The sequence below is a fragment of the Dicentrarchus labrax genome, unplaced genomic scaffold, assembly GCF_905237075.1.
Source record: "Dicentrarchus labrax unplaced genomic scaffold, dlabrax2021, whole genome shotgun sequence".
In the NCBI taxonomy this organism is placed as follows: domain Eukaryota; kingdom Metazoa; phylum Chordata; class Actinopteri; family Moronidae; genus Dicentrarchus; species Dicentrarchus labrax.
In genome coordinates this window covers 12361082-12382411 of record NW_026136721.1, presented here as the reverse complement: position 1 = coordinate 12382411, position 21330 = coordinate 12361082, and the positions used below count along the sequence as shown (strand labels likewise).

At 39.7% G+C, this 21330-nt stretch overlaps 1 protein-coding gene across 3 annotated transcripts in view; it reads left to right on the top strand.

Annotated features, from left to right (window-relative positions):
- The window catches only part of LOC127354529 (neuronal acetylcholine receptor subunit beta-2-like), a 141386-nt gene extending 120262 nt beyond the window's left edge, over positions 1-21124 (top strand). Inside the window, exons 1-9 of one of the 3 annotated variants that reach the window (XM_051384487.1) lie at positions 6856-7518; positions 7628-7718; positions 12276-12421; positions 14852-14896; positions 14997-15106; positions 15674-16200; positions 17526-18016; positions 19289-19434; positions 20162-21124. In XM_051384487.1, coding sequence (XP_051240447.1) covers positions 7673-7718; positions 12276-12421; positions 14852-14896; positions 14997-15106; positions 15674-16200; positions 17526-18016; positions 19289-19434; positions 20162-20177 — 1527 coding nt within the window. In that variant the 5' untranslated portion in view covers positions 6856-7518; positions 7628-7672 and the 3' untranslated portion in view covers positions 20178-21124. Of the gene's footprint in view, positions 1-6855; positions 7719-12275; positions 12422-14851; positions 14897-14996; positions 15107-15673; positions 16201-17525; positions 18017-19288; positions 19435-20161 lie in introns of those variants that run through there. The other 2 variants (XM_051384486.1, XM_051384488.1) reach the window with 2 other exon arrangements.
- The last annotated feature ends 206 nt before the right edge of the window (positions 21125-21330 follow it).

The window sequence follows — 21330 nt, the reverse complement described above, 5'->3', positions numbered from 1 at the left end:
TATTTTGTATATATCTGGGTGAAGTTCACTATCTTTCTGATGCGATCATGTCAGAAGATATTAACTGTAAACTAAACACACATGCATCATTTGACAGTCTCACCTCAACCTTAGTAGCTTTTGGGCATATATACGCACCATACGCATGGTCCTTATCAGCAGATGATATATATAATTACAGTCTCATATATGAATCCTTTTTATCATTTAGGAGACAATCCATTTCCATGGGCTGAGTGACAGGAGTAAAAATATGAGATTAGTTTTTGACTGCTACAGAAGATCCCTGTACTCACAAATCAGAAATACTGAGTTCCTTGCACAGACGCAGCTGTAAACCTGGTCGAGCTGTAAACCTGGTCGAGGTCCAGCATCAGCAGGCTCACTCAAGACTTTAGATAAAGAAAATAAATATATATTAAATATTAAATGGTATTACGGTTTTCAAAAAGTGTATCTTTTTGGTTTAGTGTTTTATTTGTTGAGTGGCTGAAATGGTGTGACCAGATAGTGGAGGAGTATTTTTAGTCACCAATGAATTTTACAGAATTAACGTGTAAATCAATGTACTGAGACATACTTTTCTGTGTTTAAATGTTTCGACTTTATTGTTTTATATTACTGTTGCTGTTACACAGTGTTCAATAGTAGTTTAGAGCTTAAGCTCTTTGTCTGAAACACTGTTACAGTTCTCCAAATAATCATAGAACGTTATTCTGAGCAGCACAACACTTCAATTGTCTTCTAAAAGGCAGTCACTCAAAACATTTAACTCTCGTGTCAAAAGCAAATACCCTACTACCCTATCTACTAGTGTATCACTGCATCCAAAATAATAAAATAGCATGTCCCTGTAGGTCAAGGCCATACAATAAACGTGCTACTGTCAGTACGACAGCAGACAGTTGTGTCTCTTTACAGCATTTCTCATTGAGACTAAACTCATACAAACTACAGTTTCAGCACTTTCTATTCACAGGTTTCTCACTGTCACTGTTCACCTTTTTGGTAGGTTATGTTATCCAGTTGCAGTAATGTAATGACAGTAATGTAAAAAATCTTTTGGCCTGGTACAACTCTACCCTATGATTCTGCTGTGACATCCTCACAGGCAGCAGTTGTCTCTTTCCCTCTTTCTCTTCTTTCAGATCCAACTCTCTGTCTGACCACGCACATCACGTACAGTTTACTTTCATATCTTCTTGTTGTCCCTCTTTGATGTCTGTCCATATTCTGTAGCTGTGGTATGTAATGTGTTTGATAAACGACAACATGTGATAAGTTGCAGTGAAACTTAAGAATGCAGATGTTACTACTGTTACTGAGCTGATCTGTTATCAGACAACCCAGTGACTCTGTTCACAAAATGCACATTTGCACATGGGGCTGGTTGTTGTCCTCTGCTGTCCTTCTGTCTCTCATTTATGCTCCATTATGTCTCCATTCTCAAGGCTCAGGTGAAGGAAAATAATTGGGGAGTATGATTTTAGAGTCAGCCTTCATCTCTTGGTCCTTTAAGAAGATGGAGTGTCAGTGTTAGTTTTAAGTACCACATACTTTGGACTTGAACTGTACCTGCCCTACAATGCTCCCCCCACCCAGAGATAAAAAAACCCCTAATTTAAAAGGTGTGCCATTTATCAGTTCATTTCCTAAATTAACTAACATTAACGTGATTCATTCCCAGCAAATCAAAACTTAATTCCCTAGATCCACTTCGTTTGAATCTGTCCAACAGCAACCAATATAGCTGCAGGAGAGAACAACATAGAACTAATGTTACGTTACTGAGCGCCAGTATCAAAGCTTATGTTAACTTGCTAATATGTGAGCTGCTTATCTGACCTGACGCTACAACGCTCGTTGATAATGATGCCAGTTGGTCAGATTTTAAATTTCACAAAAACATCCAGCAAAGCACCTCAAATGACTAAATATGCCAGAAATGTTTAGCTTAATAACCAAATAATGTCGGCAGCCCCCCTGCTAGTACACTACATTTATTACACTAAATGCATATATTTCTGTATATATGCTTAATAAAGTCTTACCTACATTTACAAATGTTTGTCAGTTAAGTAGAGTTTTTTTTATTATATACACGGGCCACCCAAAGGTTCACTGTATGGAAATTAATTCATAGTGTGGTAATAAAAGAGATAATAACTTTGTATGGAAATATGGGAATAAGCACAATATCATCTGAAAGTGAGTGATCTTGAGGCTCTGTGACAAATCGTTATTTTATTTCATCAAATATATTAACTTATTTCACAAGGAGTGTTACAGGGAGCAATGGGATGCTGAGATAGGAGCCACCGTTTCAGGTCATTAGATTACTGTCGCCATCTAGTGGTGAACATGATACAATACATGCATGACCTCATAATTGCCATCCAACCATTTCTATACTTCTTTTTTTAAGGATTGAGTCTGCTTTAATGAGCTTTCATTTTTAGGAAGTCATATTTCAAGCATACAAATATAAGCTGTTCATGTTTGACTCATTGTTTGAAACAGATCCAGGCTGCTGTCACAATGAGTAGAGTGGTAGGTGTTGGGAGTACACTCATCCGCCTAAACTGAGTGAAACAGTTCCAAATCAGGGGGAAATGTAATCAGTTACACTGAGTAAATCGTGCCAGTAAAGAAAACAGATTAATGATAGCTGTAGATCATCGGATGCAAATTTACATTTTGTCATTCAGTTAAGTTAAAAGCATGTACATCTCCGCAGAAAGAAATTCTTTTTTATCTGCGGGATCAATGTTGAGTGAACAGGAAACTGTTCTATACATAATATACACTGTAAATTAAATAAAATAATAAATAAAATAAATGTAGTATGATCAGCATATTGCCTTGCTTATATACGATTTATATAATTTTATATGTATATATATGAGTGTTAAGATATTTTAAAGAAATGTATTTTCCAGTTATGAAACTATAATTGGCACTTCTGCAAAAACAGTCACAGAGAGTCACACACACGCACATGTTGCATAAGAAGCCACATTTTGGATGCACTCACACTAGGTTAATGTGATGATGTACGAGCACAGGAAGAACTCTAACTGCAGGGTAAAAGCTCTGGGGTTTTGATGACTGTGACATCCTGTTTCCCTCCTGTGTACAAGTGTGCATGTCTACGTCAGTGCCCTTTCCCTGGACTTGTGCAATTACAGTACTGATAGTGTCCTGCTACACCTGTTGCTACAAGATGTAACACATTAATATAATATCGGCATATGGGTCCAAGTATTTGTTATTTTGCTTATATCTTTTAAATGAGTTCAAAGAGCAGGGATGTGAATAGTTGGAAATGCAGAATTGAATGTAGGGCATAGGCCTGCAACTATACCATAAATAATACCCAGATTGGCAGAATGCAGATTTAGTGAACTCATGTCCTTGGGTCTGATGTTTGAATCTGTATGACTATGCTTATCAGGTATGTGGACTAGAGCACTGGACTCCTGTAGGCTTCAGTCCTGGACTCTATCTGCTTCTCCCTCCAGTTAACTTAACCTATCACACACCTACCATTACTATGATACTTAGACTCAAATCTACTCTTCTTCCCCAGAATCTAGCCCTCAGGCTGATGTGTACATATCTTGTACACCTCTAGCTCTGATTCACTCTCAGGAAGATGGAGTGACTCTTTCCCCCACAACAGCCTGCCCTGAACACAACCTTTATATATATAGCACTCGTGAACCCATAGTGACTTCTTTCCAAGATCTTTTCAAGTAGAAAACCATCATCCAGTGCCTAACAGTTGTTTCTGGTCTGCAACATTTCCCCATATGACTCGTATGAGTCTACTGGCTCATTGTTACATGTCACACTTTGATGCACAGACTTGGTTTTTCCCTGTCACCTTGCTGTCAGCTTTATTTCTATACTCATGCATCAGATCCACCCTCAACCCCACCCACTCCTCTGATTGAGCTGCATATTTCATTCTCTGCCCACCAGCAAGCTCATGCTCTCTGCAAGAAGAGCTCTTTTTGATTGACAATAGGGGACAGTCTTTGTACACATAAAGGTCAACTTACTGTTCATGAGTAGTCAGCTGGTGAAGGAGGAACTTGAGAGACTAACCCCTGATGATGTCATATACCTCATTTACATTTGGCATTAAAATTCAATCTGTATCTGGATAAATGCATGTTAATGCCAGTAAAAGCATGCAGAATGTATTGGGGGATCGGATCAGACAGACCATATTTGGAAGCGGTTAGCCTCACATTGTGATTGGATATCAGACCTAACAAATTTGCATATCGAGATATTTTAGTTTTTTAATTTTTCTTTCTCCAACCTTGCCATTTTTGAGTCTTGTATTTCTGTATGTGTGGTGAGTTTGGACCTAATGGGAGGTTTACGTATCCAAGGTCATCTCGTCCAAATGAAACTGTAAATTAGAAAAACCAAACAAATGTAAAAATTCAGTCTGTGACAAGGCTGCTGCTGACCCAGCTGGTCTCTCAGTTTTTCTGAGAGAATGACGGTCCCCCACTGTAGCTGTTCAATGGCTAACACTGGCACCATCACACAGGTATGTGTGTGTGTGTGTGTGTGTGTGTGTGTGTGTGTGTGTGTGTGTGTGTGTGTGTGTGTGTGTGTGTGAGTGTGAGTGTGTTTATGAATGGGAAGGGAGGCTGCTGCAGACTCAGCAATATTCCCAACATGTCCACTCAGCAGACCTTATCTGGATAAATAAAGATTAAAACCAAACAAGTATAGCACTCTAACAGTGTAACTCCTCTGTGTAATGCGTTGATATATTGGTCCCTGCAAACACAGTGTGTCCTGACTATAAATATATAAATATGACAGGTATCATCTTGGCACTCTTATTAAGCAGCCTGAACCTGCCTGTATGAGAGAGAAAGGTAGTGATGGAGCAGCAGAGTCAGAGAGGGAGGGTGTTATGAATTGCCGTAAGCTGTGGCTCGCTCGTGTCAGTTAACTTGGCTAAAGCAGACACACACTTCCATTATGGCAGATTGAAATCTCCAGTGGGCCGTGTAAGGGAGTAATATGTTAGTTATATGGCCTGGACTGTGAGGGATTTATGCACATGCTAAACCCGTTATTAATGGCACTGGAGTAAATCTCTTGTTAGTTTTTGTTTTCACATCATTATTTCGGTTTTAGGAGATTATTTTTTGGTGTGTGTGTGTGTGTGTGTGTGTGTGTGTGTGATTTTTTTTATATGTCCTGCTTGTGTATAGTATGTTTTATTGCATTGTATAATAAATAACAAACAACAAAAAAAAAAAAAAAGAAAAGAAAAAAAGAAAAGGAACCTCTTAATCCCTCTGGCCAAGAGGAATCCATGCTTGCGAGTGTTAGCCACTGAATCTGTAATGGTTTATTCATGTGCAACAAGCAGAGATGTCTAAAAGAGGCACAGTCGTTTCATGTTTTCTCCTCTTTATTGCTTTCACACCCAGGCCTTTCTCTGCTTTCACTGTGACTTCTGCAGCTGAGTGGACTGCGACATGCCTCTCCTTTTAGTGTGATGGTAACTCGTAACCCTATGCACCCCGTCCAACTTTTAAAAATCGTGGCTCTGTGATAGATGATGTAGGGCAGTAAGATGAACTGCCTCTTAACAGAAAACATACAGTAAGTTTCAAAATAATAATAATAAAATAATGAATGGTTTTTTACTCTATCAATGATAGAAGATTACTAGTTATTCTTCAGACATTAGAGATTCAGAATGCCTGCTGATGGTGATTAAATACAGCAATCTGTGTTTACTGCAATTTCTACTATTCACAGTGTCCCTCTCTGCTCAGAATGTGTTTTGCTTACTGTGATGTTTGACCTTCACTGTAAAAGATGATGTATGGTCAGAGTTCAACACTGGATGGCTGTTTTCATACTCATCTGCTGAAAAGGGAATGTTTATCTGTGCCCCCTTAAACCTCCATGTGCCAAGTGGAAACTTCAAAACCTCCAGTACACACCAAATGAGAATAGACTTTTCAGTGAAATAGAAGAGCCATCTTCCAACGACTAAACTTAAAAAATAAAAATATTTGTATGTTAATAGACTGTTAATAGATTTTCCACTGAGGGTAGGGATAAGAAATATGTAAGGAGGTAATTGAACTTGTTTGAGGAATCAGACTATATTATTATACAAAGCAGAGTATTTTATATGTCATTCATGTCTGGAGGGGATCTTTATAATCTTTCCAGATACAATCCAATAGAAGTTTAGAGTGAGTGAGCAGTGTGTGTGGAGCGGATTTTGATCTCTTGCTTAGTGACACTTTGGCAGGGAATGATGTTGGTATGGAGCATCAGCCAGATATTCCACTTAAAGGAAATTGCACTGCTTTGTGAAGGCGGACCTGAAAGAAGTAGCTCTGCATGGTGTTCTTGTCTTTTTTTTTCTGCAACAACAGCTTTAGGTTGGCTTTTTCACTGAGATTTCTTGACCAAAGGGGGGAGAAAAAAATCCTCTCCCCACCCCCCCATCCACTCATTATGACAACATCTGCTCACAGCTGGCACTCTATGGCTGTCTGCTTATGCCATTTCAAATCATATTATAGTGATCATAGCGCTTCAGACGGCTCACTCCGAGTAAACCTGTGCTGACACAATCATCTTAAAATAACCTGTGCCTCTGTAAATTACAAACAGATCAATAGGTGAACAAACTCCTTGAGTTTCTGGGTTCATTCACCTGCTGTGTCCTCTTGTGCCTTTTCTTCTCTGCACTGTTCAAGTTTGGGTTCACTTTGTGCCATTAAAAGTAGGCTACCAAAGCACCGAGGGCAGAACAGAGGCTACCAAAGCACCGAGGGCAGAACAGAGGCCATCTAGGGCAGCTGAACATCACTTCAAGCCGTGACGTGAATCTTTTCCACTCCGGTCCGAAGCTGCAGGAGCCTCCCCCTTCCTCCCCTCTCCCTCTTGCTGCTCTCCTCCTCATGCCTTTCTCCTCCGGGCAACACGGACTTTCATGGAAAATGATTGACTTTAACTGCAAGTAGTTACCCCGAGGAACCGATGTCTGTGCGCCTTGCACCTACAGCAACTGCACCAGTGTCTTAACGCACTAGAACTTGCCTGCGCTTCGTCAGAAGAGAGCTTAACTTAATGCAAGTCAGCAATGGTGCATCAACTCATAGAAGAAGAACCTAAATGAGGATTTTTTTTTTTGTGGGACAACAACAACAACAACAACAACAACAACAACAACCTTACACTCCCTAAATCTGGATCGGGTTGGATCGAGAGCGGTTCAAATGTCTCCGTGGCTGCTTTGTGGCTAAGCGGGGGCGCACAACGGGCAGCCCAGCTCCTGACTGTGAAACACAGGGCTAACATGTTGTCTCTGTTAAATAAACGTTTTCAACAAATGATCTGTTTAGTTTAGTAGCCCAAGTTCGCTGTGTCTTTTTGCGCTGCTCAGTCATTGCAACAACAGACCAGCAGCCGGAGCAGGTGTGTGGCGACCGGCGCAGAGGAAAGAAGGGAGATGTAAGAAAGAAGACTTACTACATCACGACGGAATATAAACACTGAATTGTTCCGCTATTCACATTCAAGGCACTTCTTCTTCTTCTTCTTCTTCTTCTTCTTTTGGAAGGCAATACAAGTAAGTAACAAGTTTGTCCAGGGAAGCCGAGAAGAGATGACTACCAACACTGTTCTCCTGCTCTCCATCCTCTCTCTCACAAGTGAGTTCTTTTATATTGTTTGAATATCTCAAAGTGTGAGTGTGTGTTTAAATGAGAACTTCATATGCAAAAACTGTTGTTTGGATGTTGTTTGAACAGTGTTTTCTCAGGGCTCACAGTTATTTAAGACGCTGTTGTATAAGTGCTGATATACACACAACTTCATTATCATGCAAATATCTTTGAAAAGATGAAGATAATAAATGAACACACACACTCTCTCTCTCTCTCTCTCTCTCTCTCTCTCTCTCTCTCTCTCTCTCCACACACAAAACACACACACACACAAACACACACACACACACACACACACACACACACACACACACACACACACACACACACACTGAAGAAGTTACCTAAAGATGAATCAATCTAGTGTCCTGTAGATGATCATGCCCATTCCAGGTGGCACTAAAGATTTTGATATTGACTCCCATGCTTCTGCTGGTTAATTCAGTCCTATTGGGAGAAATCTTCAAGCAGACAGGCTGAACAAACAGCTGCCTTATTTGGCATGACAGGCCATGTCCTCTTACATGAGTCATTTCATTTTTACACTAACTGCTGTAACTTATGTTTCTTATAATAAACAGGGGCGTTCAAGGTTGCCTATAGTATGTTTTAAAATGTTTCAGTACTTGAAACATTCTTTTATAATATTTTACAAGGATTAAAGGAAATCTGCCCCAATCACAACCCAATCCTGGGAAACCAGTGCTAACTTCATGTCCTCTATTTACTTTAGAACTACCAAAGAGGCATTGTGTCATTCCATTGTATATCAGTGTAGCTAGATCTGGACTTTCAAATGGTTCATATAAAGCTCTCCCAGGGAAAACAACCTCTTTTACAAATTCTGACTGTAGTTATCAGAAAAGGCGAATACATTTGTCTTCAGCATTGTGGAAAAACAATTCTTTTATTGAAATTATATTTACTTGATTACTTGACAGAAACAGCCAAATCTGCTGACCGCAATCAGCATTCAATAAGCTATTGTATGTAGTTTTTGCATATTTGTAGCATTTAACTGAATTTCTAGAAAGAATATTGAGGACATTACCTCTGTGTCTCTAAGGCCCTGAGTGTAACTTATATGCTTTGTACTCTTTTATCATATTGTTTCTATAAGTAGCATTGTGTGTGTGTGTGTGTGTGTGTGTGTGTGTGTGTGTGTTTTAGTTAATGTTGCCTAAAAAAACACTGGTAATAGACAACCTGTCTTACCAATATTTGTATTCTGTGCCATCTGATTTACATTATTGTGGAAGGGTTTGATGATAAATCCGAGTCCTTTATTACTAAAGAAAGAGACAAAAACTCAGAGGACCCCTGTGTATGCGTTGTGTCTTTGAGTTCTTTGGATTAAAAGCAGCCAAAACACTCCTTGCAGCAACTTTTGCCACAAAGACAGGGTTTTAAAAAATGTGTGCAGTTTTCATACTCTTAAAATACTTGTAAGTAAAAGCAGATGGGCTCTTTGAATAATTTACAGAGGGTTGTTTTATACCTACCGCCAAGAACGTCTCCTGTCTTTTATGCAGAACACTTGGATGTCTCCGCCACTGTCCTAAAAAAGAGCTTCCTTTTATTAACATGACCTTGATTTAATTTTTCTTTGTGGAGTGTTGACTTTTTGCATCCTTTCTCCATGAAATTGTATTAACTTGAAGGCTATAGGCTTTAGCTTTAGTTTGTAAGCTAGACTTTAAAAAACAACAATACAAAAAAAAATCTGAGCCATTATTGTTCATATCTGCTCTACAAAAACAACTGGACTCTGACAAAGACCAGCTATGACAAGTAATATATTCAAGGACTATTCTGTAACATCCATCAAGGCAAAGATACCCTGAAATCCAGGTTTAAATTATTTAAATGATGTAATACGCCAAGAAGGCATGCAGCACTTCGCTGTGTCTTCCACCATGTTGTTATGAGTGTTTGCATCTCCCTGAAGGCCTGAAGACTTGGCCAGACCTTGTACTACGCAATGATGTTTGCTACCAGTCCTCAATCCCAGCATCAGTCACTGAAGCACAGAGAAAAAAATAAAAAATAAAACTAGTTCTAACATGATACGCAATAATCATAATGGATCTAACATTCCACGTTGCATTCAGACATAAATAATACAGCCTGCAAACTCAGTGTAAATACTTACCAACTGGAACACTGCACTTATGATGTGAAAGGAGTGGACAAGGGACTGCTTTATTTCACAGTCCACATACCCCGGACTTACACGGTAATACGAGAGCTTCTTCCTCCTTTTCTGTCCCTTTTCCTAAAGGTAGAGGCTAAAGGTACTCTATCCATTCCAAAAAGCCCATACAATACAATCAAGTCTGTGTTCAGGTCTTGGGGAAGATTGCTGCATAAAATTATGTAAAAACAAGTCTGACAATGAAAAAAATCGGAGGATGTGGAGTTAGAAAGAAGTGAGCTCACCCGACCTCTGCAGCACGCTCCTCATCTCTGCTTGAAATGGCGGCTTGACGCTACATTAGCCACTACAAGCATAACACACCTGAATCTTAAGGGAGTCAGGATGCATTGTTGGTAATGTACGCTATGTTTTGACAAGGAAGAAGAATCCTTGGAATTAAAGAGATAATATCACAGATTTTGCTGCATCAATTTTGATACGTAAGAAGAGTCCTTTTATGTATTATTTTTTAAATTATGAATCACCTTTTATTGCCAATAAGTAAATGGGTTGTAACATAGCTTAAATGAGACCTTCCTTGACATTCTTACCTGTGGACTGATTTATATGTGTTTCTATGTAGGTTTACAGTCGGATTTTCAGCAAAGGATATGATGTTCACGTGCGTTCCTGTGTACCTGCTCTCTCTGCTTCACGACAGTGTCAACCAGCTAATGTCAGCTTATAACTGGAGTCCACTAACATCCACAAACAACCACAACACAGTCTATATCCAAGGCCAAAGCTAACATTACTGCAAAGCTTGTGGGATACCACGGGATATTGTGGCTTTAGCTGGCTAACATTAGCTTGCTTGCTAATGTGGACAAATTGTTAGCTGGCTAACGTAGCAAACTACTGTCAGCTAACTTCATTTAGACGCCCAGGGCAGATCTGGCTGTCTGTCCGTTGTGGGGAAGATGGCGCCGGATAGCGTCCTTCGTGGCTGGCTTGCAGCTGACTGGCTAACCATAGCCTGCTTGCTTGCTAACATTATTGCTAGCAAAATACTATCTAAGTGGATATTTTTTTATATTTTGCAAGCTAATATTAGCTAACTTGTTAGTTAGCTAATATTAGTGACTTGCCCTGCTAATGTGATCCATGATACCGGCGTATGTGTTGTGATAAATTATGTTGATTTAAACCAACAATAATGTGTGTCTGGCATTAGTTGCAGTTTAGCACTCAGTAGCATTGTTCTACATATTACTGTGATTTATTTTCCAGCGTTCAGTCACTTATGGTCAATGGATGAAGCCCTCAGGCTCGCTCGGGCCTGTGTATGCGTGTGAGCGTGAATGGTTTTCTGAAAGTTACATACAGAACCTTTTACTGTCCAGTGTGAGTCTGACATTGTTACAGAGTGTGTTCCCCAAATTGTTGAACTTTTGTGAATGTAATTTCCCATATATTTTCATTACCTTTGAATAAATACCATTTATCCTCTGAAGGTAAAGTCAACTTAAGTTCCATTACGTTCAGATAGATTCCCTTTCCTCTCTTGCTTTTGAAAACATTGGCATTCACTGTGACATAAAAACTTGAAACAGCAGGGCGCTCACTCAGCCTTCCCTGCATGTAATCTTACAAAAGCAGTGGCACAGAGGGGTTGAAGTATTCCAGATATTAAATGCTTTCTACGCTGTTGTCACTTTGTTTGACAACTTAGACATAATGGCTGTGGAAGTCAGGAGAGTGGGTCGAAAGCATTTTGCTTCTGACTTATTCATACGATCACTTTTACATAACCAATAATTTAGGGCTGAGGAAACACAAAGCTTCAGGGATCCTCTCACAGTGATGGATGCATGACTGGATTTTTGTTTGTTCTTTTGGTCTAAAACCCTGCAGTAACGCGTGAGACTGACGCACACCCGTACACACACATATTTTAAAGAGAACACGTGATTCAGCCTGGTTGCCCTTTGGTAATTTTATTTCATTTACAGCCAGCTTGTTTATTGTTCATCATCCATGATGACACTTGACTGCAAACATACAGTGACAGAGAGAATATCACGCTTGAAAGTGCTACACACACACACACACACACACACACACACACACACACACACACACACACACACACACACACACACACACACACACACACACAATGTGTTGACATTTTTCTATTCAGTGCTACAATGAAAGGGAGTCACTATCCCTACTAACAGAGTTTATGGTTTATTAATAGACAAATACTTTACTTGTTTCAAGCAGAAACTACATGCACATGTACATGTACAAGTATATCTGTGTTATAAAGATTTTAAATGGAGCACCCTTGAGTTGTCACTGTGTAATGTTTTTCTACTTTCTGTGTTCTGAATTGTCTGTAGGCAGCAGGGCAGAGAATGCAGAGGAACGGCTGGTGAACTACCTGTTGGGTCCAGAGCGCTACAACAAACTCATCAGACCAGCTGTCAATAAGAGCCAGCAGGTCACCATCTCCATACAGGTGTCTCTGTCTCAGCTCATCAGTGTAGTAAGTACATTTATATACAAAAACACACCTTTGTACACACACAAATACTAATTATTCCTACTTTGCATATTTGATAACAGCGACATCCTGACTGTGACAAAATCTTTATGGACATATAACCAAAACCCCTTTTGATATATCGTCATATATTTTTCCCCAGCTTGGTCACAATGAATAAATTATACCTTTGCTTGTTTTCTTTTGTCACCTGGACCTGACAGCTTGGATTCATATCTTATAAAGCTTACACACACTGCTTTTTAAATTTCTTTTCGGAGACTGAGTCTTTATTTACATGCAGGCTGCCTACTTTGCACTTTGCTGTGAAAGAAATGCCTCACAGCTCTGTACACACTGATAACAAACTTGTGACATGTAGTAAGTCCCCCTCCACTGCAAAATGTGTTTTTCTTCTTGTTCATACAGTTGGATGTTGGAGTTTCACTGTGCAGAATGATGTATGTGCCGAGTTTGACACTAGGATGTTTTCACATTCATGTGATGAAAGTTTCTCTGTGCTCATTGAAAATCAGATTTTTAAAAGGTCCAGTGTCTAACATTTAGACTGATCCATTTTTATTAACGCAGCTGGTTGCCTTCCATGGAGACCGCCATATTGAAACCAGTGAAGCTCAAACATCCAACTGTAGAATGTATTAAAACATATTTTGCACATCCTGAAAATTATTGTTATTAGTCAAAAGAGGATGTCAGTCAGGCATTAATGTCACCAAACCTCCACTGCTCCACTCAACAGGCCTTTTTCACAGCAGACATTTTAATTTGTCATAGCAGGAAAATCTCAGGTGTTACTAATGTAACAACAATAATGGCCCAGTAAGCTGTGATGGTGAGACAGTGAGCCAACATTCAAAATATCAGGAGCCTTAATCTGAAGCAGCATCAATGATTTTATTATTTACACCTGTGCTTTTTCTGTTGTGACTTGTCACAATGTCTGTTGTGAAAATGGACCGTTTTAACCAGATTAGAGGTCTAATCAGCCAGAGTAATTGAAAACACCTGTGTTTGAGTGCAGGTCCTTCAGTCTGTACAGTCTTTGGTCTCCTAGCCCCCTACTCTATCAGCAAAGTTCAAAGTCTTGTTTATAAAAATCTGTAACCAAGGGGTCTAACTGCTTAAAGTAATCTTTTATAATTACTGTGTGGTAACTTTATAACTGCTTAAGTTTATTAACTAGTCCCTCCCTTAGGTGAAACATAAATGATGCAGCCACATAAATATTACAACAGCACTAAATAAATATGACATTATTATATGTGTTATAATGAAATCTTTATGATAATGCATCATACTGCCAGAGTCCAAAGACATGCTGGTTAGGTGATCAGGCAGCTTTTAAATTGCCTGGAGGTCTGATTTAGTCTGAATCTGTCTGTCTGTCTCGTTGAGTTAGTCCTGTGATAGACAGGGGACCACGGCTGGATCTGCACCACCTCATGCTCAATACAAGTAGGATAAGCAACTTATTAAATAGATGGATAATTTTGGACATTTGGTTTTTAAAAATAATCCGTTTCTGGATTATCTACGTTTTTGGAATATTGAATGAACTGTTATCTCAATGTGTGCAGTAAACACTCTGAGCTAACGCACATTTGTTTGAAACATCCATCACATCTCAGTCACTAAGTCTTCATCTCATAATGGTTTCTAAACATGATTGGATATAGATTTTTTACGCTATAGATATATAGATATATTTAGTCACATTGTCTTTTACTTTGCTTTCCCTTACTCAGCCAATCTCTGCAAAAATTCATTACAATGGGGGCTGCCATATTGAACCGGCATGTTTCTACAGTACCCCAGAACAGACAAACATTAGCTCTAAATAGGACAGCCACTGCTTGTCCTACATGCTAAGAAGGAAAGGATGTGGCGAGTTGGTTGCAATCTTTTAAAGATGCCACTAAATCTTACTCTGGTCCTTTAGCAAATGGAAGTATAAAAAGGACACGCAGTGGTTTAACAAAGAACCAGCCAACATTTTGAACATATTTAATATCTACAGCTAGCCCATAACGTATAGGTTTCAACAATCACACATGCTAACACATGCTTTATCGTCCTGTCACAACCAGATCCTACTTGGACGCCTTGGGTGGCATTCAGTCTGACATATTTCACATAAAAAAATCATCTAAATTCTATCGTGTGTTTATATTCTTTAACTTAAATTAAGTCTGCCTTTCTGACATTTGTGAAGGTGTTGGAAGGGGTGTTATTTTGCCCCAAAATATTTATGTTATTGCATTTGCTCTCTTTGCTTTGATATTTGGGGTTGACTTTTTGTGTGTTAAAACCACAGTAGACAGCATTATAACAATTAAACCATTTATATTGTAAAGTGAAACATTATGGAAAAGATGCTCATTGTATGACAAGCTGACTATTGTTTCCTTGCAGAATGAGCGAGAACAGATAATGACGACCAACTTGTGGCTGTGTCAGGTACAACACAATCTTTGTATCTACCCAATGCACATATAGTGTTCAATATACATTATGTACAGTATGTGGGTGTGTTTGTGAGTTTATAAATACTCTGCAGGAGTGGAACGACTATAGGCTGAGATGGGACCCAGAAAAGTATGAAGGCATCAAGAAACTACGTATACCATCCAAACACATCTGGCTACCTGATATAGTGCTCTACAACAAGTAAGTATGTGCATGGCATCCCACCAAACAGAGGACCAGTTTGTTAGCATTTGATTTAGGTGATCTTGTTCTGTTATAATATTCTAAAGTCAGTGTAGTGACAAAAAACACAACAAAATTTAGTCTGTGTGTATATGTGTGTGGTGGATTACAGTATGGTATTAATGGAGTTACAGTATATCATTCTACTGTACTAAGAGGTTTTCCAAGATTACCATCAAGACATCTCAAGCAGAAAAGCTCCTGCTAAAATAAGCATGTGTTTCCATGGGGATTTGGTAATTAAAATCGTATGCATTCTCTCTCCTCCAAGCCCATTTTTTTTTAATGTGAAAGAGATTAATATGTGCTTAATCGATGTCTGGTTTTAAATTCACTTCCAGCCAATCATCAGGGAGAGTTTGGGTTTGTCTGATTATTATCATCGCAGTGAAGGTCAACAGCGCTTCTTCAAGAGTTCACTGACTTGAAATAAGTCTTATTTAAGTGTTGATTGTAATTGTAGACTCTGAATCCATACTCTCGCTAATCTTACACCCACAACCTCTCACCCACGACCTCTCACAGTGCTGATGGCGTGTACGAGGTTTCCTTCTATTGCAATGCTGTGGTCTCCAACACAGGAGACATCTTCTGGCTTCCCCCGGCCATCTACAAGTCGGCCTGCGCCATCGAGGTGCAGAACTTCCCCTTCGACCAGCAGAACTGCACTCTCAAGTTCCGCTCCTGGACCTACGACCACACAGAAGTTGATCTCATCCTCACGAGTGACTTTGCCAGCCGTGATGACTTCACGCCAAGCGGAGAGTGGGACATCGTCTCGCTCCCAGCACGCAAAAACGAGGACCCCAATGACATCACCTACCTGGATATCACCTATGATTTTGTGATCCAGAGGAAGCCGCTGTTTTACACCATTAATCTGATCATCCCATGCGTGTTGATCACGTCGCTGGCTATCCTGGTGTTCTACCTGCCGTCAGATTGCGGGGAGAAGATGACGCTGTGTATCTCAGTGCTGCTTGCGCTCACTGTGTTCCTGCTGCTGATATCAAAGATAGTCCCACCCACCTCTCTCGCAGTGCCACTCATAGGTCAGTAATATTTATATGTGTTCTGTGCAACTGTGTGTGTAGCCTTGAGAAAATTGGGGACGTGAACCATTACCTACAGATGAGTCATGCATTATTAGGAATAAATTAAAAAGGAAAAACCCATGGCCAAATCTTAACTACTGGTATATCGAGATCTCATGATCATTTTAATTATCGGTTACTTTTAATTGTCTTTATTGAAGATGCTTTTTAAGACTATGGTCAACCAGAACCAAACTAAATAAACATATCCTTCAGCCAATTAAGATTGTTTATCTGTTATTATGACTTTAGATTAATTATCACATTTAGTTTCTTCCATAATTTCTTTTTAAGTCCAAAGGATTTTCAACATTTTTCAGCTGTATTTATGTTTGTATGAATAGATCGATATAATAAGCTTATTTGCTCTATGGCTGGGAGTTAGATGAGAAGTTAGATGAGAAAGTCAATATACACTCAATACATAGACATAAATCATGTTTGTTCAGCCAGTTAGGTGAGTACAGAGACTGGAAATAGTGGGAAATAGCTTGCCTGGCAACGTCCAAAGGTAACAAAGTCCTCCGACCAGCACGTTATAGCTCATCTGTGTAATCTTACAACAACCGAAGTGTAAAGTTGTGATTTTTATGTGCCATTTTGTGCTGGACTATATTTTGACTGGGTGCAGTGGTATCCTGGAGTCTTCATCATCAAAAGGCTTATTTTAGAGACAGACCTTTACCGCTACATTTTTGCATTTGTATATACATATTGCCATAAATTAGCAAGAACTTTTCTAATTTTCTGATTGGCTCCCATTTTAAATGGCTATTAATGCTATTTGTTGTTAATGCAAACTCAACGCCGCCTCCATGTTTACCTGTTTTCTTGATAAATTCAGAATGAATCCACAGAAATAATTCCAGGTACAACAGCCTCAAGTAGTATTCAGCAATATGAAACATGTTGGAATTGCTGACTATTATTGACAGCCCCTCAACAGCAATCAAAAGTACAGCAAAGTAGAAGCCATTTGCATTGCTCAGTAAGTTAAAGCAGTATTTCTGGTAAATTTGAAACCTCAGAGCTAAAACTCTGTGTCCAAAATGATTGTGTTGTACTGGCTGAATTAGTGATGTGGAAATATACAACTTCAAAAACGTGAGCCATACGGGGCCTTTATTTGAGACTTATGTCATACAACTGTCCATTTTGTAGATGCTACCAGTTATTATTTGAGAATACTGAATAACAAAGGCAAAATGAGAGCAGTGTGATTAAAGGCAGCAGCAATATTATATTACTTTTCTTTGCTATCTCTGTCTGTCACTCTCCCTAAGGTAAATACTTGATGTTCACCATGGTGCTGGTCACTTTCTCCACTGTGAGCAGCGTCTGTGTCCTCAATGTGCACCACCGTTCGCCATCCACCCACCACATGCCTGACTGGGTCAAACGCCTCTTCTTAGTCCGCCTGCCCACCTTCCTCCTCATGAGGCGTCCAGGCTCTTCCAATGTCCGCGATAAGCTCCGCCGGAAGTACGCCAACCGGGGCACGGTTGGGAAAAGCAATTCCCAGAGTGGCTTAGAGAAGAAGCAGTACTCCAACATCAGACTTGGTGGGATCCGAACGGACACCGACTCTTTCTACGTGAATGAGGACTTGGCACACAAGTTTTGCTGGAAGGTGGGCGACATCCCAGATGGGGGTGGCGGGTTTTCAGGTTTGCGGAGGCGTTTGGCTGTTCAGTGGGATGCAGATCTGGAGGAGGCAGTGGATGGAGTGAGGTACATCGCTGAACACATGAAGACCGAAGACGTCGATGAAGGGGTAAGGAGATAAAGCCGGAGACAAAGCCGTGGTTAAAAAGATTGGATCAAAGGATAAAAGAAGGGGAAGACAGCATATTTTATTGTAGAGGCAGAATGAGGGAAGTAAAGACCTATAAAAGCAGATTATGGAGATGGGCGATGACAAGCACGAAGAATGAGGAGATTTGCACAGGAAATGAAAAGGTTATCAGGGCCAGATGAGAAATGGAACATGCCGTGTATTAGTTCATTCAGTATTTGCTTTTGTCCTTCTGTGACATTATTCAAACCTGTCAGTCATCTATTTTTTCTGAAAACACAAGATATCCTCATAAAACCTTGCAACACTACAAACACAAACTGGCTGAACTCAGCACCATCCCTAACCCCAGATTCATGGCCCTGGGATTCTAAACTTCCAGAAAACTTCCACACTTAATATATAAATACTACAAACAAGTTCTTCAGCTGTAATTGCTCATGGCAGATTTTTCATTAGGCTGCCTCTGTTCCGCTTGGCACTCCTGACTGCAGTGCAGTTAAAATTACACCCTGATATGCATTTGGTGTCCTAGACGCTTCATGGCAAACGCAGCACTTCATCAAACATAGCTTGTGTTTAGTAATACCCTTTCTGACAAGTGCAATTGACAGTTCTCTAAGCCCAGTCCCTAGTTAGTCTAATGTTAGCTTATTTAGCTCTGAGTTGGTTAGAAACCCTGTCAACGGCTGACTTTATTGACTTCAGTTCCAGGGGTCTTAAAGGTCTAGTGTGTAACATTTAGGAGGATCTATTGGCAGAATATAATCTCTTGAATATAGGAATCATTGTGTTTTTGTTACCTCAGAATGAGCCGTTTTGTACAGACACCATGGGTTGACTTCCATGGAGTCCACCATGCTGAACCAGCATATTTCACAGTAGCCCAGAAGGGTCAAACCAAACACTGACTCTAAGATAGGGACATTTTTCACGAATTTCGTGGACACTGTACTTTCTCCTTTGCGCTTGCAAGGACAGGGTGAAGAGATGGAGTGTCAACTAAACTGCTAGATGCCACTGAATGCTACACACTGGACCTTTAAATACACACTTAATGGCTACATACATGATCATACATGATCTTGCAATGTACTGCTAGTTAGGGTAAAGCTTATGTTCTTCTGACCCCAAGAGTTAAAACATGGTGTTTCCCTGAAGGTCTGCTCCTACACACACACATACTTTATAGTCACGATTTTACCTGTCTTAACAAGCTGTAACAATCTGAACTTGTTGGTTTGGTTCCAGATCATAGAAGACTGGAAGTACGTAGCCATGGTGATAGACCGTCTGTTCCTGTGGATCTTCATCCTGGTGTGTGTGGTGGGAACTCTGGGGCTCTTCATGCAGCCGCTGTTCCAAAGCTATAACACACCCACTGCTGATGACGCAGAGTGAGTCACACTCTGAAACACAGAACAACACACCTCTTAACTTGGCCAAGACTGTCATTTAAATGTCATTTAAATAATCTGCTGACAAAAAATTGCACTGAAAAATGTCTATATCACGTAGACCAATTTTTGTGCACTGCAGAATTAGCCGTCGCTGACATCTGTGTCTAATGCGACATGAAGCTATAGCTGCTTCACAATAAAAGCCTTGCTGGTCAGTGGAAAGCTTTAATTGTGAAGCAGTAAGAGAAAGTGTGTTCTTTCTAAACAGGATCTAAGCTGCAGTTCATAAAAGCTCAAAGCAGAGTGGATGAGAAAAACCTGTACTACTGTTTTCTGATTGTTGAGATTAGAGGGCACTTAGTTGAATTACAGTATGGTAGCATCACATAATATCTTGTTATTTATGAAAAATAACTGTTTATGGCAGCCTACATCTCGCTTTGCTTTGACATTTTTCACTTTCTTTTCTCGCTCAGTTTGCTTACAATCGCAGGAATTGATAAGAACCAGACCCAGTATGCAAAATCAGAACTGACCAAGTCTAAACTATAGCCAACCCTATAGTAGTTCTTTCTATTCTTGCTAAATACTTACAATTTCTCTTAATTTCAAACAAACTGGGCGCTGCCAGGAATATAAAACAGAACATGCACCAGGTAGTTTTTGCAGAATACAGTATGTCTTCATTTATATTTTCATTTACTATTTTGTGTTTTTCTCATAGGTATGGAGATTTCTAGGATTTCTGTGACAGGTGAAAGAAAACAGTTGAATAATCGTCTGTCATAGAAAGTATAATTGAGAGGCTCTGATCAGTCTTTGTTGGTTGGATCTGATACAAAACCAGCCTAATAATGCAGCCAGCTACATTGGTTGTGTTTGCAACAGTGGACCTCAAATCATACGGGAACACTTTTTACTGCATGGCTTCTATTTTTGACAGACTATGCTTCCTTCCAAGCTCCGCCGTCACCACAGGCATGGCAGTATTGATATACTTTTTCTAACTAGGTGACATTGTCATGGAGCCAAGATACAAGAACATACGAGACAGGTGCAGTCACTATTTTTTTTTAATAAGTCAACCACAAACCACAAAACTGGTGAAAAATACTGGTAATTTGTCATCTTTGTTTAATTTTGGACTGGCTGTGCTGCTGACCAACAGTAGGAGCTCTGTCTAATGGAGGCACAAAGGTTCATCACACATGATGTCTGCTCTCCTCTGCAGCACTTAATACCTTAATACCAATTGTTCATGTTGCTACAGTACGATGAATGGGCCATCCTGTTGTGTTTCCCTACACTTTTCAAACCTTTATGGTAACAAAGCAAAGACACTTTGTCTTATCCACTTTTTCTCTTCATGAAAATATTAATGCACCATCCCTCTCGCTCTGTCCATTTCTGCTTCAGAGCTTTGTATCTCAGCTCCTCCATCCACCTCCCAAGCAGTGTTGTAATCTTTAATGCACTTCTGTCTTATTTTGAAGAATGTGTATTCTACTCTTGCTTCCTCTTTCTGTCTTTCTCTCACTTGTTTGGTTATTCTTTTATTTTCTCTCCTTTTGTTTGTTTGCCATATCACGTCACAATTGTAGCAGCACCAGATTCTATACAGCATTAACAATAAATATGACACTGACTGTATTCTATTACATGTTGAATAAAATGCTGTGGATTTCAACTGTTTGGCTAATGCTGTTCCCTCAGTCCTGTTCCCCAGTTTTGTACTCCCACTTTGTCTGGGATTCTTTTACTTAAAGGTCCACACCAGTGGTCAGTCCAGTAAACTCTTTTCACAGCTGTACTTAAAAACCCTTTTCACTTTTTGTTCAGGGCTTCAATAGATATGGCTTATATTATACTGTTATATTTTGTTGTTCTCATTGC